At 37.4% G+C, this 19,289-nt stretch overlaps 1 protein-coding gene across 5 annotated transcripts in view; it reads right to left on the reverse strand.

Annotated features, from left to right (window-relative positions):
• Nek1 (NIMA related kinase 1) overlaps nt 1–19,289 on the reverse strand; it is a 122,691-nt gene that overhangs the window by 38,578 nt on the left and 64,824 nt on the right. For 3 of the 5 annotated variants that reach the window (XM_048455724.3, XM_048455723.3, XM_087901089.1), the window contains 5 exons: nt 14,498–14,581; nt 13,975–14,058; nt 13,499–13,576; nt 12,634–12,729; nt 1,705–1,833 (listed from right to left, as the gene is read on the reverse strand). In XM_048455724.3, coding sequence (XP_048311681.3) covers nt 1,705–1,833; nt 12,634–12,729; nt 13,499–13,576; nt 13,975–14,058; nt 14,498–14,581 — 471 coding nt within the window. The remainder of the gene's footprint in view (nt 1–1,704; nt 1,834–12,633; nt 12,730–13,498; nt 13,577–13,974; nt 14,059–14,497; nt 14,582–19,289) is intronic. The other 2 variants (XM_048455726.3, XM_048455725.3) reach the window with 1 other exon arrangement.

Below are 19,289 nucleotides of genomic sequence, written 5' to 3' on the forward strand. Positions count from 1 at the left end.
AATATTTAAAAATATATTAAAAGAAAAAGATTAGTTGTTATGAAGGCTATAACAGTGTGATTAAATAATCTTTAAAGTTTTAAATGAGCAGTTTCTATAAACACAACAGTAAGAAAAACTATTAAGTCACATGATTACCACAGATTTCTAACACTTGAAAAACATAAGAGTATAGTGATCAGAATTAAAGTAACACATGTAAATGAGACAAGGAGGATTTTACCCAGGAAAGCAGTCAGAGATGACAGGTACTTGAGATGTGAGACTGGGTACCAGGAAGGAAACCACACAAGGTATCTAAAGTTGCTGTAAACAATGTGGCACATGCAAAGTCATTATCAGAGAGAGAGAAAACCTACTGGGAGAACAACAGATTCTTACATGAAGCTCTGAATAGGGACATAGAGCTTTGTACTCTGCCTTATTTTCAAGAGAAGCACAAAGGCTGCAGGAAATCTCTATAGTAACCAATAATCTCTGCAGTATGAAAATCATCTAAGGATGTCAACAAATACAAGTCACAGACAGAAGCTACTGGGAAAGGAAGCAGAGGTTTCTAGGTGGTAGGGCTCAGCAGACTGTTTTCAGAGCATTTTAACCCAGGGAGTCACTCCACATTCGGAGCCATTCCTTTCATCCAGAACAGTATTTTTAGACAGGTAATCTGGTGCACACTTACAAGTTTAAACTTTTGCTTGTTCACATAGTTCTGTTTGTTTTATTATCTATATAGCTAGCATACAGAGACAGAAGTAGTAGAAGGTAAAAAAAATTAATTACATTGAACATCATTTCCCATGTTACAAAATTTCAAATAGGTGGAGTGGAGTTCATTTCTATAGTTAGTTACTTTAAGTACTATAATAGATATTATTCTTTAAAAATTTGTCAATCACGAGGGTTAGGGTACAAAACTGTTTGTCACATTATTTTCAGTATATTGCTTTCAAATGTTTTTACTACATTTAATTAGTGTATGTGTATGTTTGCTGCTGCTGCAATTACAAGTACAAGGAAGTCAGAAGAAAACTTGTGGGAGTTGTTCTCTGCTTTTACCACGTGGGTCAGTCTCAGGGATCAAACTCAGATTGCCAGACATTGTGGCAAGCTCCTTTCCTCACAGAGCCATCTTACTAGTCTGTCAGAGAGTCATTTAAACACAATGCCCTTCCTATACGCACGCATCTGTGAGACACTGGTTCCAAGATCTCTCTGCGCCCTTGCCAAAATCCACAGGTGCTCAATTCTCCTATTTAAAATGGTAAGTGCATACAGCATATGATATCCTGCACATACCATAAACTGTCTCTAAATTAGTTACAAAACTGACAGACAGACATGCTATGAAAACAGTTATGATACGGTTTCACAGCATGAACATCAGCACAACAGAGGCCATCAGTACAGGCCTGTGTAAGCACATCAGCAACAACATGACTTTACTTCTCAAACACTTTGGATCTGAAATTGATTAGCTCTGTATATAGGTAATCTTCAGAAGCTAAGTGTTCAAGGCATATTTATCCATAACAGAGTCCTAGATAAAATCTATGGGCAGAAAAGTTCCAATATTCAGAGGAAGCCAAAAAAAAAATCCAGAAGGCAATTTTTTTACTCTAGGAAACAACAATGAGACATTAGAAATCAATGTAATCCATTACATTCATTTTCACTTTGAGGAGCTCTAAATTTTATGAAACTTACCAGGCCCACTTCTTTCAAAGCTGAAGTCACAGAAATAACAGGTCTCATCTGTTGCTTTGATGGAGAACCCCCCGTTTCTTGATGCTCCAAAGGTAGAGAAATATCTGAGCTCCTTACCTTTACCACCAACTGCAAGAAACAGAATATACAGCTAAAAAACACTAGATTCCATATCTTCACAGAGAAATAAAAGGCCCCAAGATCTCTTTAATGCATAGTACAAATAGCTTCCAGTTCCTTAATTATTCATTGGGTTGGACACATGCTCATAGGATGTGAACACGGAAATCTTCCAGCTGCATATGTAAACACAGTCACGTGTCTGACAACCAGTTCTAAATAAAACTGGCTACCACTGCACTAGCAATGTCTCATAAAATGATTCCCCCAAAAGTCTTCAAGGATCATGAGGAATGCTCAGTAGTTAATAGTACTACTTCTCTTGCAGAGAACCTAGGTTGAATTCCCAGCACCAATACAGTAAGTAGCTCACAACCATTGTTAACTCCAGTTCCAGGAGATCCAATACCCTCTTGGCCTCCACGGGCTCCTGCACACACATGGTGCACATAATCTCACAGAAGCATACACACATACCCATAAAAATAATAAATACACACATAAACAATTTGTAAAAGTCATACAGAACACGTTATTTTAATCTAATACAATTTTTAATGTAAAAGTAGTTTATTAATTTTACATTTCAGAAAGAAATGCTTCTAAAATCTCTCCCAAATTTTGTACTGAAGTAGGAGAGTCTTCTGTATTTCTGTTGCTTTCATTGGCTAATTAATAAAGAAACTGCTTGGCCTGATAGGTCAGAACATAGGTGGGTGGAGTAGACAGAACAGAAAGCTGGGAAGAAGGCAATGAGGCAGACGCCATGGCTCTCCTCTCCGAGATGCACGTAGGTTAGAATCTTCCCGGTAAGCCACCACTTCATGGTGACACACAGATTATTAGAAATGGGTTAATTAATATGTGAGAGTTAGCCAATAAGGGGCTGGAGACAATGGGCCAGGCAGTGTTTGAATGAATACAGTTTCTGTGTAATTATTTTGGGTAAAGCTGACCAGGCGGCCGGGAGCTGGGCGGGATGAAAAGCAGGCTCGCTGCTCCTTTCACTACATTGTACTGTTTCCTTAAAGCCTGAAAACTCATATTTCAACACTAGTGCACTTTTACCAGGTACTGGTCATTGAGACTCTAATCAGCATAAAGACTGTGAGCTTAAAATTTTACTATTATAGTTTGTAATTGTGTAGATATGTGTGCACACAGTATTTGTGCATTTGAGGTGACCACAGAGGTTCTCCTGAGCTAGTGTTTCAGGAAGTTGAGAGCTGCTTGAAGCAGGTAATGTGATCTGTACTCGGGTATTTTGCAAGAACACTCTTGAGCCATCTTTCCAGCTCTCAGACAGTAAACTTCCGAAATAAATAGAGACAGTGGAATTAGCTGTACTGTTTGCAGCACAGAGTGAGCTGCTGCTTACTTCAAATCTTTCTTGATTACTAAGACTTTCAGCACGTATATACTTCAGGTAGTTGTTACAGAGTGTGGTGTGAATTCTAATTGGTCTTAATAATAAAAACCAACAATCGATATTGAGACAAATATTGAAAGATCAGAGCAGTATTAAGGAGCCAGCCAAAAGAGAGACTTGACCGAAGTGGGCAAGATCCTGTCCCCACGAATCCTCAGACTAAATGGGCTGAGCTCCTGTTTCCTCCTGCCTTATATCCCTCTCTCTTCCCAGCCAAAGCCCTTCCTGGCTCCACCTCCCTAGCGCTGGCACTAAAAGCATTTGACTCCCAAGTACTGGGATTAAAGGTGAGAGTCACCACCTCCTGGTTCTGTTTTTCTTTTACACTGAATCAATCTCATGGAGCCCACGGTGGCCTCGAACTCAAAGAGATCCATCTGCCTCTGTCTCCCAAGTACTGGGATTAAAGGTGGTGCCACCACTGCTTAGCCTTTGTGGCTAATTAGTGGCTAGTTCCGCACTCTGATCTTCAGACAAGCTTTATTTGTTAGATCACAAGCAAAATGCCACCACAACTGAACTATGAATAAAGTGTTAATTCTAATATTTAGACTTCCAATTTTATACCAGTATCTATTTATATAAACAGTGGTACAACTGATATGGCCAATACTATTAATTATACTGATTTCAAGATGTGAAATAAATTTTTAAAGTATCTAGAACTCATAACAACCAAGTATTCTCACTGTGAAGGAGTATGCTGATATTTTGAAACTGTTTGTTAACATAAGAATGTATATTAAAGGCCTCTCAAATTCTATGGGAATCAGAATAAATTCTTAAATTGTCCTATATAACACAAGCATAATTTTAGAATATATTAAACGTTAAGTTTTAAGTGATTTCTATAAAAACTGGAGCAGACACCAATAAATCAAAATTAAGAAACTGCTGAGAAACACCGTGGTTGTAAATAGTATCATTTCTAGAATCATGTGTCAATTTTCAGTACATGACTCTAATGTGTAAGTCAGATGAGGTGCTGAAGCCTCCAAGGCACCCAGAGCCTCAGCAGCCCTTCAGGGTCAAAGTCGGACACTTCTACACTCAAGGTCTCAAACTCAAACTTAATAGTCTTGTGATTTTTTCACTGCTTTTTGGACTCCGAGACTCAATTTCTTTCTCTAACAAAAGAGTGATGTCCTCATTTTCTCTTTTCTGAAGAGATCAAATGAAATAAGTTGTGTGAAGCACACAGCAATTATGGATTTAACCTTTATCAAATAAGATCATTTGGCATAAGCACCCAAAGCTTAGACTGAATTACTGATGAATTAACTTGCAGAAGCCAAGTTTCTGATCTTAAGAATGCAGAACAAAAACCAAAGTCATCTGTGTATAATCAGAGTTTGAAGTTTAGGCAGTGCACTGGAGGTTTAGAACAGAAATTCACAGGAAACAGTGATCCACAAGTCAAATGCTTTACCTTATGAAATTCAAAGAAAACTATGATTTAAAAGGATCAAAAAGTAATATAGTTTGTATGAATAATTAAGTAGAAGTTACAATAAGTATTGAAACAATTTCACTAAGGAAAACAGCATCAAATGCCCTTCTCAACTTACTGTTCATTTTAATTCATGAATTTAAAACATAGATTTTTTTTGTTATTATTGAGCTACATTTTTTTTTCTGCTCCCCTCCCTTTCATTCCCTTCCCCTTCTACCCTCTCCCATGGTCCCCATGCTCCCAATTTACTCAGGAGATCTTGTCTTTTTCTACTTCCCATGTAGATTAGATCTATATAAGTCTCTCTTAGGGTCCTCATTGTTGTCTAGGTTCTCTGGGATTGTAAATTGTGTGTGTGTGGTTCTTTGCTTTATGGCCATAATCCACTTATGAGTGAATATATATTATATTTGTCTTTCTGGGTCTGGGTTACCTCACTCGATATAATGTTTTCTAGATCCATCCATTTGCCTGCAAATTTCAAGATATCATTTTTTTTTTCTGCTGTGTAGTACACCATTGTGTAAATGTACCACATTTACCTTATTCATTCTTTGGTTGAGTGGCATTTAGGTTGTTTTCAGATTCTGGCTATGACAAACAATGATGCTACAAACATAGTTGAGCGTATGTCCTTGTGGCACAATTGAGCATCTTTTGGATATATACCCAAAAGTGGTATTGCTGGGTCTTGAGGAAGGTCGTTTCCTAATTGTCTGAGAAATTGCCATTCAGATATCCAAAGGGGCTGTACCAGCTTGCACTCCCACCAGCAATGCAGAAGTGTTCCCTTTCCCCCACAACCTCTCCAGCATAAGTTGTCTTCAGTGTTTTTGATCTTGGCCATTCTTATAGGTGTAAAAATGGAATCTCAGAGTTGTTCTGATTTGCATTTCTCTGATGGCAAAGGATGTTAAGCATTTCTTTACATGTCTTAAAGAATATCTTAAAAGCTATTTTTGAAATTATTGAGGAGTCGTCTACTAATAGGGGCATAAAGGAAATCCTTAAAAGAAAGACCAATGCTCTCATTGCCTCAACAAAATATACTTCATTTGGTCATAATGATTTTTGTGTATGTAGGAAGGCAAAAGGTTGATATCACGTGCCTTCCTCGATCATTCTACAACTTATTTTAGTAGGTAGGCTCTCTCACTGCACTGCCTGCAGATTTTTTCTAGATTAGTTGCTCAGTGAATCCAAAGGATTGTTCTGCCTCAGCCACCCTAGTATTTGAATAATAGGTGTGCACTGCCTTGCCCAGCTTTTACATCAGTGCTGTGGATCTGAATTTAGTCCCTTAGGCTTCCCATAGCAAGAACTTTGCCACTTAAGATATCCCCCTATCTGGAAGTGGAAACTTTTATAAATTAATAATAATAAAAAGATATCCCCCTATCTACATTTACCCATACTTGCTAAAAAGTTCTTTCAAGCTAGGATGTAATTCAATGGTAGACTAGCTGTCTACTGTGAGGAAGGACTTGATACTCAGAACTATAAAAATTCAGTTTTTCTTATCCACATAATTCCTATATGCATAAACATATCCACTATATAAATAAGATGCTTGTGTAACCTCTGAAAACGCAGGCACATGGTCTCAGGTGCCCTAGGGAGGGCTGGTTTCAGAGCTCAATTAGAGAGTCTAGCATTTGTCTGGCACAAAGCCTGGGTTCCATCCCTAGCACTGCATAAATCTGACTTGGTGGTACATGCATCAAATTCTAGCACTCCGTAAATAAAGGAAAGAAGATAAGAAGTTCAAGGGCATCCTTAGCTACACAATAAGTTTGAGATAGCTTGGGCTATTAGACGCTTTCTCCAAAACAATAAAACCAAAACAGTCATGCAATACTTAGTTTTGCTCTAAGATTAAAATGGCAAAAACCTTGAGTGTGAAAATTCTTCATCTTGGTCTTAATATTTACAAGGAAGCTATGACATATAATTAGTAGAAGTATTTCTGTATTAAATGCATCCTCGAAAGAAGCCTCAAGTAATAGACAAATACCTAAGTTAAGATCGCTGAGTTAAACAGGGTCTGACACCAGAGAATCAGACTTAAAACAAGCTGTGCTCATGTGAAGAGGGAAAAGCTCAAGGAAAGTCATTCTTAAATTAAAATATTTACATACTCTTAAAATAACGTGACATTAGATATAATAATATACCTTAACTATCAAAAGAAAATATATTTCACTGACCCTTCAATTCAGGAAGCTATCAAATGGGAAATAACAAAAAAACTGAACAACAAAGTTTATCAGTCTTCTCCAGGGATAAGTCCTGATTGGTTACCCAAAGCTATGTGGTCAACCCTAAGTACATATGTATGCGCAACACTAAGTGGATTCAGTAGGTGTGTGTGAGTGTGGAGGTCTGAGTATCTGTATGTGTGTAATAATAATAATAATAAAGAAAACAGGTCATGGGTTTGCTTATTAGGAGAAATGAGAAGATGGAGGCTACAGAGTGAAATAGTGTAAATTCATACATGAAATTCTCAAAATGAAATCGGTATAAAAAACAAAAACAACAAAACTCTGGTGGCCTTGTCAGAGGAGCAGCAGATGGCAACTGACTTCAGGGGATCGGCCCACCCGGAAACAAAACCTGGTGGCTGAGTCTCAGACAGCCAAGGCCCTGAGTCACAGGTGCTTCTGCTGGCCTTCACATGCTTACTGCTGCCATCTTTCTCTGGTATGTGGTATGGTGTGAGTGTGTGGGGAGAGTCCACTGCCTGTAATGTTTCTCATGGAAACATCCTGCTCTGCTGGACATTTTTACCTGTGGATTATTATGAAAATGATTTCTTCTTAAGCTGTACTGCCTAACTGAAAATAATGATGTTAGTTAAATAGAGTTTTTTTTAACATTTATTTATTTATTATGAATACAATATTCTGTCTGTGTGTGTGCCTGCAGGCCAGAAGAGGGCACCAGACCTCATTACAGATGGTTGTGAGCCACCATGTGGTTGCTGGGACTTGAACTCAGGACCTTTGGAAGAGCAGGCAATGCTCTTAACCGCTGAGTCATCTCTCCAGCCCCCAGTTAAATAGAGTTTTGATTATTAAAAATAAAACAAGGAAGTGTCACACAGCTAGAACACATGAGTCTCTACTGAGGAGCCGTAGACTGTGGCTTATGTCAATGAGTAAGAAGAACAACTGAGTCCCAGTACCCCAGCTTAAATCCTGTTACCCTTAATGTTGGGAAATGTGGTCACTGGGTTTGGAGTGCATCACAGCTGAAACAAAGCTTTGAAATTAACTTAAAATAAGAAAAAGACATTTTTGTTAAATAATTTTGAGGTGAAAAATCCAAGAAGACAATCTAAAGTTTTAGAAAGACACATGGTTGAGGTTAAGGTCAGGGAACAAGAACAAAGCAGCCCAATTATCATTAGCTGACATGCCTTTCTTGTTAGGATTGGTTGACGACCAAAGGTGTTGATTAATTCCTTATACCCATTTCTGCCCTCAATCTCCTGACATATATATATTGATGAGTGGGTATGCACACTAAAGATTTAAAGTAGAGCCGACTGTTTTTCATGTATAAAAGTTTAGGTTTGTGATTCCTTTAAGATTCCTCATATGATTACCTTTCAGGATAATTAATAAAGTGATTGGTCCTTTTCCTTTTAACCTGCAAAACACAGCCTGCCAGTAAAAGTACTGGCTGAGAAGACTATCTTGATTGTTTACACTGTTAGTCTAAGACAAGGTGCTTGGTTATGAATGTTCGTGAGTTCTTGGGGATAATTTGTTTTTCACCTATAATTCGTAAAATATTTAATCATATAAGGGATATGGAAAATATGTTGTTTTTTACTTGTATTCATTGTAATCATTCACTTGAGAAACAGAGTGTAACCACATTGCAATTTCTTTAATGCCTGAAAGAGTTTGTTGGGGTAAATAAACTGTAAGGGAACAAAATAGAAGGAGAAGAAAGAAGGAGGAAAAGGGAAATATCAAGAATGAGAGAATTAGGAGGAAATAAGAGAGTTATAGGAAAACAACAAAAATAAAGAATTATAAAGAAAACACCAAGAATGAGAGGAAAAGGAAGAATAAACACAGAGTTAGAAGGAAAACATTAAGAGAGATGGAGGGGGCATTTTTGCATAGAGATAAGGAAAGAGAAAAAGAATTCTGAAGAAATAAGAGAAGGAAAACATCAAGAGAGTGTGTGTCTTCCTTAACCTCCTCAGAAAAAAAACCTTAGGAAACCAACTCAGTGGATTCCCTTTGAGTCCTGCGCTGCTGGAGGGTGGTCCCTGAGGCAGCGATAAAAAACACGAACAACAAAACAAACAAACAAACCAAAACAAAATTTTATATAAGACAAAACCCATGAAGTCTCAAAAATCAAAAAAGTCAATTTTTAAAATGAAATTGATCACATAGCAAATGAAACTGATCACAGGGCTAAGTCTAGAATATTTACTTCCTTCTCAGCATAGTTTTACAAAACTCATCCAGTTTTAAATAGAAAACTTTTCAACAGGACTAAAACATTGACTTGAAAGTTTCACAAGTCAGATTTTTGTGTGTGTTTGTATACATACATATATATATATATATATATACATATATGTGTCTGGACTTGAGACTGTCAAGCTGCCTCCTGTGTGTGTATATATGAAAGAGAGAGCGTGCACATGTATACGCATGCATGTGCCCAGGCTGGCATGTAGACCAGCACAGCCTTCGGAGTGTGTCTCAGGCTCCTAAATGCTGGGAATACAGGCACAAAGTGCTATAATCTAGATAAGAACCTTCTTTTGTTATGGAACTAGGAATCAAACCCAGAGCTTGGCAGGCTAGGCAAGCCTTGACTGTTGAGCCACATCCCTGACTCTTGAAAGACAGGCTCTAAAATAATAAAGAAGCACACATCCCTGCCATGCCCTCACAAGCTTGACAAATTTGAGACATTTTCACATTACTTACACCTCCACAGGCTTTCAGTTACCATTACAAGATTTTCTATGTCACATTTCAATTTTACTATGTGCTGAAAACTTAATCAGTGGTACCACCAAAAGACAAAAGTAAAACTGTAATCAACAAATGGAGCAGCTTTACAAATGTAAATCACTATGGATTTCTCAAGTCTTAAGTCACAGAATGGTAGCCATCACTCCACTTCTGACGCGGTATTAGGGAGGATGAGTAGTTATGCCAGGACCAGGCCAAAGGGGCCCGACTTCATATCCTGAATATGGAATAATTTGGCATGTAGTTCTGTAGCACCGAAGGACACATCACAGCTACACTTCTGTTGGAAGAACAAATCCTGACTAATCAGCTGGCAGAACTGAGAACAAAAGTCAGATGTCCCATTCCAGACATATTTTCCTTCCCTATACCAGGCTATATTCAATAAACAAATGTTTCTTGAACAATTCTCTATACAGATTTGAAATAAACTGAGTCAGAAAACTCCCAACGAATGTATCCACTTGTTCCTTATCTTCCTTATCATCATCATCATCATCATCATCATCATCATCATCATCATCACCATGACAAAGCTAATCCGGACGCTGAGTTTTCTGAGTTACATGAACTTGAGCTGATGGAGGCACAAAATTCTGAGTGAGTACGGCCTACGGTCTAGGAAAAACAATAATATTTGACAATGTGCTATGCCAGTCACAGAAGGAACTGAGACATAGACATTCACCCTACCTTGGGGAAACACAGGATACGAAACAATCAAGCAGAGGCCTGCTGCTAAAGAGGGCCTGTGTGTGCATATGAGGGGACAGTTAGGTAGCTGACCCAGTAGCTAAGACTGTGGGGGAAACAAAAAGTGAAGCTCATGTCAACTATTATCAAACAATTTCATGTTCCATGAGACTTTTGTCTGAATTCAGCATTTTAAAAAATAAGGCTGAATTGGACAACATATAAGTTCATTGTATTTGACGGATACATTACTATCCCACCCACCTTCATGGTTTATGAAAAATGTTAGAATGGATTACTAGGGTTAATTAAAAAAAGGAAAAACAATGACCTTAATACTTGCAATACTTGTGATACTGCACCTGGACACAATGGTAATAAGTTCACCAAGACAAAAACGTAAAACACACACACACACACACACACACACACACACACACAGTTTTACACCAACTCATCCTGATACAATGCGAAAAGCAGCCTGTGCTAGTTGGGCTTTAGCCTCCTGTGCTGAAGACATAATCCTAGGAGACATAACGTAGACACTGGTTTCCTATCACTGAGTACGTATGCACCAGAAGTAGGCTCACAACTATTTCTGAGGGCAAGGTGAGTTTGGAAGAGATTTGGGTAACACAAGAAATACATGGTTCTGACTATTAAAAGGATGGTATATACTTTTGACAAATTCTGTTGTTCTTGGGGCAAAAATGTTAACCTACCCGTTATTGCTTCACACCATCTTGTACTGATACTATGTCTGAGAGGAAAAACAAGGAACACTATGTTAAGAACATGAGTCACATACGAAATCTAAATAAAGGCCAGTGGACCAGGAAATAATCCCTATATGTCTGAAAAGATGGGAGTGTATGTACAATAATAAGTCAAGTCTTATTTGTGCTAAGGCTGAAATCTAGGCCAGAAAAGGGAAAAAATGAAGGTGAGTTCTCCACTGTTTAGTTTTGAACTTAGAAAAGTTATAACCAAAATTATATTGGACATAAATAAAAGAGAATTTACTGAGAAGTTCTTAGTCTTATATCTGAGCCCTAGAGTTCTGACTCTTCCATTCATGATCTTTGAAAAAAAACTGACTGAGTGAGACATAAAACCCTTATTTCTTCCTATTCCAGCACGCAGCGCTATACTGGGTCATTTACAAGTCATCCCTATGACCACTGTCCAAGGGAGTCCAGCTAATACAGCAGCTGACACAACAACAACAAAGGCTGACATTACAGAAAGCGGGAAAAAATGTGCAAGAATTAAGACTTTGGCACCAGGGAACCCAGAGCCAATCCAGTTCTGACTGAAACTGTGACTTTCTCTGCTTTGCAGTCAAAATTAAAGAAAAACCACACATACACAGTAGTTACAAATGCCTGCACTTGTACAGTAAACTGGAGGAGCTGGGGCAGCATATCATGACAAGGCTGCATTCTAAGATCCCATGAAGTTAAATGAAAATTACAGACCAGAAAGCTTACTGTGACCTAAAACATAGGCAAAAATCTACAATTTCTCCAAATACAAGCAATATTCTGTTAGAGATGGAAAACAATAAAATATATGAAAGATCTACAAGTCACTTATATAATAAAAATTTTAAGTACAAAATTAGGATATAAAATAATGAATAGACACATAAAATTAACATGTTCCTGGATGAAACTTTATAAACACATCATTTCTTAAATTTAACTTATAGGTTTAATAATGTTATATCTATACAAATACCAACAGGATTAAAACAACAAAAATCACCCTAACAGAGAAAAAACAAGCACATGAAGAAAGAAAAAGAACCAGAACTGTGAAAAGGAGGGTGAGGCCAAAGGAAAGAAGAGTCCTACGAGGAACCTAAGTTTATTTAACCCTTCAATCACCCATGTGAGAGGTGTCAGCAGAACAGGCAGAAGAGCCCAGCAGAGGACACAACCACAGGAAGACACAGTTTTTCTGCACATATGCTAGAGGGCCATTTATAAGAATTTAAAAGATTTTGAGGTAGCAGTATAAATCAGTGGCAGATTATCGTTAAATTTGAAAGACAAAGGGTGCTGGGGTGGGGTGGGGCTAGAAGGGAAGGGAAAGCTGAGGAGGAAGAGAGAAAGCAAATGGCTTGGTCATGGCACACTTGCCAATCATGTGCAAGACCCTGGTCTGATCCTCAAAAGAGCCCAAGGACATGAACCAAGGACTTGGTACGGGAGTCTTACCTGCTCCTCCCATACCCGCTTTTCTCTCTCATAGGCTTCCTTTCTTTTCCGCTCCAGTTGTTCTTTTAGGACAGCAGCACGGGCATTTGTTTGGGCCTGAAAATGAAAACCATTAACACAACTAGTTATCAAAAGGAAAGCCTATAGTACCTTCCAACCTGGGTCTAAAAGGATACTGACATTGAAGCCAGCAAAGAAGTATGTATGTGGTTCCAGAATAAAAATGAACACTCACTCTGTACCCCTCTAACCTTGGACAACAGGGGATCAGTTGATATTGGCCATAAGTCCAATACATTGGAATGGAAATTAAAATGTAAACATTTAAGATAACTGTTATAAATATCCCATTCATCTTCACAGAAACTTGTAGATTTCATTTTTAAGGCTACCTTTTTGAGACAGTGTCTTGTAAATATATATATATATATATATATTCCCATATATTCCCATATATATATATTCCCATATATATATATATATATATATATATATTACCATATCCCAGCCTGGCCTCCAATTTATGGCAATTCTTCTGTCTCAGCCCACTGAATGCTCGGACTACAGGAGTAACCCACTGTGGCTGTTTCTTTTAAAGAATTACATGTGTCACAGTTCTATGTATTTTACATGTGTTACAGTTCTATGTATTCACATCATAATTTTACCTAGTTGTTCTTCATAAATGTTATACAAAGGTTAAAAAGTGCTATTTCCCAAGAAATTGTAAGATGACAGATAAATGGAAAATCAAAAGTTAAAGTAAGATAATGATCCATCTATATATATATATATAAAATCTTAGAAATAAACTTTTCTCTCTCAGCTTTCAATTTCCTAAGAAATTATGTTATCTAGTGCATACCTTCAGTGACTCCATCTTTTTGAGCCTCAAGTCAGCCTCTTCAATTGCTTCTGCTCCTTTGGTACCATTAGCTTCGTTCTAGAACAATTGTCAACATACCACTTAGCAAATAGCAGCCAAGCTTAGTGCCACGTCTGCCTGAACTAACAACATGTGAAATTATACCACTGAATACTGTCAGTTTTCTCCAAGAGCTGCAACTAAACCCTCCAGAGCAAAAGATAAGAAAAAATGCTGGCAAGTGGTCTTAAATTTGTTTAGGCACATCAGGTATATTCTATATTAAAATTCCTATGGAACAAACAATTTACCAATTTGAAATCATGTATTTAAGATTTACTTCATTCCTACATATAGTTTTCTGGTCTTTGACCTTCATTTTCTTTTAACAATTTTAGCTTTTAATATTATGGACATGGTATGTTTAAATTTTAATCTATTACTGAATTATTTTTGAAAAATTGATTTTTACCTACATTTTCACCACGAAGTTTGGCTTTAATCTGTTGGCGCTCATTGAAATTTTGTAGTCTTATTTGCCTCAGCCTTGCCAGATAAACCTAAAAGAGGAACAACAACAAGAAAAACAAACATTCACTTAAAAGGAAATCTATGAATATTTTTACTGCTAAAAAAATCTTAATATATAGAAAAGTGTTAATCTGAATACAAGAAACAAAAGTTTTGAAATTTGGTTAATGAAATGAAATATTAGCTTTCAAGTATTTAATTTAAAGCATTTTCTGCAAAGAAAGAAATATGTTATAATTAACAAATTTTTAAATTATATCAAAAGAAAAGAAATTGAAACTCAGAAGGCTGAGTATCAGTTATGAGGCAAAATTATGACACAGCATGTCAGTCAAAACATATTAACAGGTTCCTATAGACTTACAAAATCTTAAAATAATTGTTAAGCATTTAAACCATGCAAGAAAAGAAGGCGATGAACTAAAACAATGGCTGCATGGCGGAGGCATGAGCATGCGGGAAGCATACCTCTTCCTCCTTGTTCCTTGGCTTCCCTCCTCTGGAAGAGCTGGGCCTGCCTCCATACAGAGATGCCAGGTTCTGCAGGATTCCCTGTTTGTCATTTAATGTACTAAGTTTAAGGAATGAGTGGGGCTACATTGCCCTTCCACCTAGGCATCCACATGCCATTTATTTCTTTTGGATAATACTGGCCACTTCCAGATACTACACTACCAAACTCTGGCACTTTCTGTGACCACGATGGCATATAAACTCGGAGAGAACAGAAGTCCAAGTATAATTATTTAAAAACAGAGACTGCATATGTTTTATAGTCATTAAGAGTGTTTCTCTCATTAAAACCCAAAACACTATAAATTTTTTTGTCCTTAAAAAGATCCAATTCATTTCTAGGCATCTGTGTGATTACTACACGTTCATACACACAAACTTTCATATTCACTGCTGATTTCAAAGACTCTGCTGTATATTAGCTTTCCGACCTAAATCATACTCTGCTCTCAGGTGTGCTCTGTAAGAATTCTCTAAATGATTAGCCCCGGGCACAAACTGACTCATTTCCAAACACAGCTGATGGAGAATGTGGGATTATCACACTAGAAATTATCCACATGCTTCAGCAAAACTACCAGTTATCCAATTATCTACTTTCTCTTCCTTCAACATACAATTATGTTTAAAGTTTCTTCAAACTTAAAAGAGTTCTCAATCCACTTTCCCCATCTATTATCTTGTATCAGTGTGTGGTGAATGTACTTTTATACTCATTATCTCCATTTTCCTGACTGTCAATCATTTTTTAACCTTCTATAAATCTGGCTTCTAAATCCAGTATAATCTAATTTTTTCTAGTCATCTGCAGTGTCAGAAATTATACAAATGGAGCCTTTGGTGCAACATTTTAACATTTTAAAAATTACTTTTAAATAAGCCTACTTCATTTATATGTGCGTGTGTATTTCTCTAATAAATATAGGAGGCTCACTATGAAAGATTTAAAAAATAAAAAAAATTATTAAACATTCATGAAGCTAACCTTTGAGAACCTTAAGTGTTAAGGGAATTATCTCCTAGCTTTTATCTGTATGTATGAATGCATACAAGCATGTTTTTATAGAGATGAAAATTTCTACAGTTCTCACTTTTTGCACTCACAGGTATAGTTTCAGCTCCTCCTCATATTCACCAACACACAGAGCAGATATGTGGAGGTGGGTGAGGTAGCTCCTGACAGAACACTTGTTTGGCACTACAGAAAGGCCAAGATAACGAACATAAATAAACACGGGACACATGTGAGACTAGAGAGAGTATAAATCAGCGAACTGCTTTGGAGATTCAGAATTCCAAACAAATGCTTAATGGAAGGCAGAAATTGAAGGACTCAGTAATAACTAGGAAAGAGAACTGGTAACATCTGCATTTGGTGGCAAGCAGTCAAAATAGACTCTAGTTTGCTGACTCTAGTGATTGCTCATAATCAACTGGGTTAAGAATAAGGGATTGTTGTAAAAAGAATGGGAAAGTCAAGTTCAGGAAGCATTTGAGGTAGTTTTGTTTCACATAAGTAGTTACTCAAATGTTACTCCAATAAATTCTAACTTCTGTAGTTCAAGAGAGAAAAACTATGCAATGGAGTATCTGTTGTAGTTGCTCTTGGAGGCAGGGTCTTACTATATTGCCAAGACTGACTTTGAGAGTTCCTAGACTCAAACGATCTGTCTGCCTCAGTTTCTACAGTAGTAAGGCATGAAGTTGGTACCTCCTCTAACCTACTATATACCATAGTTTATATGTGAGCTAATTTTTTTAAATATAGTTATCCACAGAGTTTAAGGAGAGTATGATGGTAATATAAATGCAGTCCATATAAAATTATGAGATTGTGGGATTTTTTTCTGCAATGTTTTGTAAAACAGACTGTATAGCTTTTAAGTGTTAGCTTTAGATAGCAATGTGGTCCAGACAAGTTAAAAAAAATTAGACACTTCCTCTTGCAGTATTTTCTAACACATATGACCAATACTTAATTCAAAACTCATATACAATGAACCTGCAGAGCTCATCCGCATCACATGATGCAACCTCTGGAAACACAAGAGCACTGTGCACACTCCTGGTTGCAAGGAAAAGGTAGAGAAACCACTATGGTAACAATATTTTTCCATTCCCACTTGTCTATTTGCATTTCTGTTTCTGTAATAAAATACCCTAATGAAAAGGAACTCAGCAAGAAAGCTTATTCTAGTTTATAATTCCAGGGTACAGTCCAGCACTGCACAGAGATCAGAAGGGCAGAAGCCTGAAGAAGCAAGTAACATCACAGCCACAGTCAAGAGCAGAGAGAGAGGAACACTCATGCCCACTTTCTTGTGGCTCAGATTAATTGCTAGACTCATAGAGGTCATCATTCCTGACTGGGGAATGATGCTGTCCACAAGGGGCTGGGTCTTTGCACATCAATCACATAAGTTAATCTCCCAGAGACTGCCCACAGGCCAACCCAATACAGACAATATCTCATTGAGAGTCTCTTCCCAGGTGTTAACCATCACACTACTGAATCAACACATAAAACATAATTTATAAATACATTGTGAAAAATAAAAGTATACATTCTTAGTCACTGAGGCACTCACTACTGAAAAGTTACACAAATAAAGATACAATCAAAATATCATTGATTAAAATGGAATATTGCAAGAGAAGAAGAAAAATAGATGAAGCAAACATAAAATGGTAAAACATAACTAATCCAAACATATAAAAATTATACTGCCATTGAATGTTATTAAATAATTATGTAAATAGGCCATTAAAAGATAAAGGTCATTTGATAATTTAAAAAAAACAAATGAACCAAGTGTACATTCACTACAAAATGTCTCACCCTCAATCATTCAGGTACCTTAAAAATAAAGGGCAGAACTAGAAATGCTACAGAAACACTTAATTTAAAAGATGAAACTGCAGTGGCTACATTGCCATCAACCAAAGTGATCTTCAAAAAGAAACAAAAACAGAGAGAGACTGTGGCTCATACCTTCGTGTGCAGTACAGTTCCGACCCCTGAACACGATGAGCTTCTAACCACTAGACCATGAGAAGACTAATGGGAGAATCTGTAATTGCCACATTATGTATCGTTCTGTTTTGGAAGCATACTTTCTCATACTTTATTAAGAAAGCATACTTTCCTTGAGAACATAAGAGACTTGTTGGAAAGGCTCATGGACCAAGACACTTCGGATGATCTCTGAGAATATGAATGGCCTCTGCAAACTAAGAGGCACTTGTAGCTGACAGGTAACGTGATGGTTTGAATGAAAATGGCCCCCAAGAGGCTCACAGGGAAGTGTGGTCTTGTTGGAGTAGATGTGGATTTGTTGGAGGAAGTGTGTCACTGGGGTTAAGAAGGCCAAGCCAGTTTCAGTATTGCTCTCTTCCTGCTGCCAGCTGATCCTGATGTAGAACTCTAAGCTACCTCTCCATTACCATGTCTGCCTGTTGTGCCACCATGCTTCCCACCATAACAATAGTGAAGTAAACTTCCGAAATGTACAGCAGCCCCAATCAAATGTTTTCTATTATAATAGTTGCTGTGGTCATAGCGTCTCTTCATAGCAATAAAACCCTAACTAAGATGACAGCAAGCATCTGGGGCATTCATTCACTGAGCATAAAGAAATAAAATTTCTCACCAATATGAATGAGCCTGGGAATAAACCCTTTCCCAACTGCATCTTCAGAATGTAGCCCAACTGACTTCCCTATTGCCTTGTGAGAGTACAAAGAGACTAGCTAAACTGTAGAGTCCGAACTCACAGAAATCATGACCCAATAAACACGTATTGCTAAGTTGTGTTAAATTATTACATGAAAAAAAAAAGGAATAGAAGGTTAAGCCCTGCTGATCTATGCTACTGATGGATTCTGAGTGAGGGGCAGATGTTGTCTTCAGTGGTGTGTGCCACTGATGAGACCACCACACTCCAGTGAATAGCAGAAAACCCATGGTTACACAGACAACCCTGATTAAGCTCACACACAAATAGATCTTTTAAAGAAAGAAAATCAACAAAAAATAATTTGGGGCATAACCAAGTTTTTCTGTTAACTTGTCTACATGCATTTAGAGATGTGTTAAAATTCACAAAACTGAAGAAAAAAATGCCATTTTTATTGCATGGTAATTTTAAAAGTAAATGTTGAAAAAGGAAGTGCTGGAGCTGAGGAGATGGCTCAGCTTAAGGGTGCTTGTTGCTCCTGCTGAAGACTGGAGTTTGATTCTCAGACTCTATGTCAGGTACCTCATAAACACCTGTAACTCTATTTCTACGGGACCCGATGACCTCTCCGGCCTCCACGGGTACTGGCATGCATAATGACATATACACACAGACACACATTACGTAAAAATAAAATATAAAATATGAGATTTATAAGAAAATAAAACTGACATGCAGCTAGAGCAGTGACAGGAGTGGGGAGTGGGCTGAATTACATATATATGTACACACAGGCAGCCTGCAAACCTCTCAGTGAGATCATTCCATCCCTGCCTTGGGGAGAAATGTCATAAGATGTCATAAGAAGGCCGGTCAAGTAAGATGAGGATCTCAAATGGTTTGTTTGGGCTGGTAATATCACTCAATTGTCCATCACTTATTTAGCTCATGAGAAGTCCTAGGTTCAACCTCCCACACCACAAAAACAAACAAACAAACAAACAAAATCAATAAAAAAGGATATATTTGACAGGAGAGACGCTAGTGACTTCTTTCAATATAATCGTGTA

This window comes from Myodes glareolus, chromosome 23 (assembly GCF_982192425.1).
Source record: "Myodes glareolus chromosome 23, mMyoGla1.1, whole genome shotgun sequence".
Lineage (NCBI taxonomy): Eukaryota > Metazoa > Chordata > Mammalia > Rodentia > Cricetidae > Myodes > Myodes glareolus.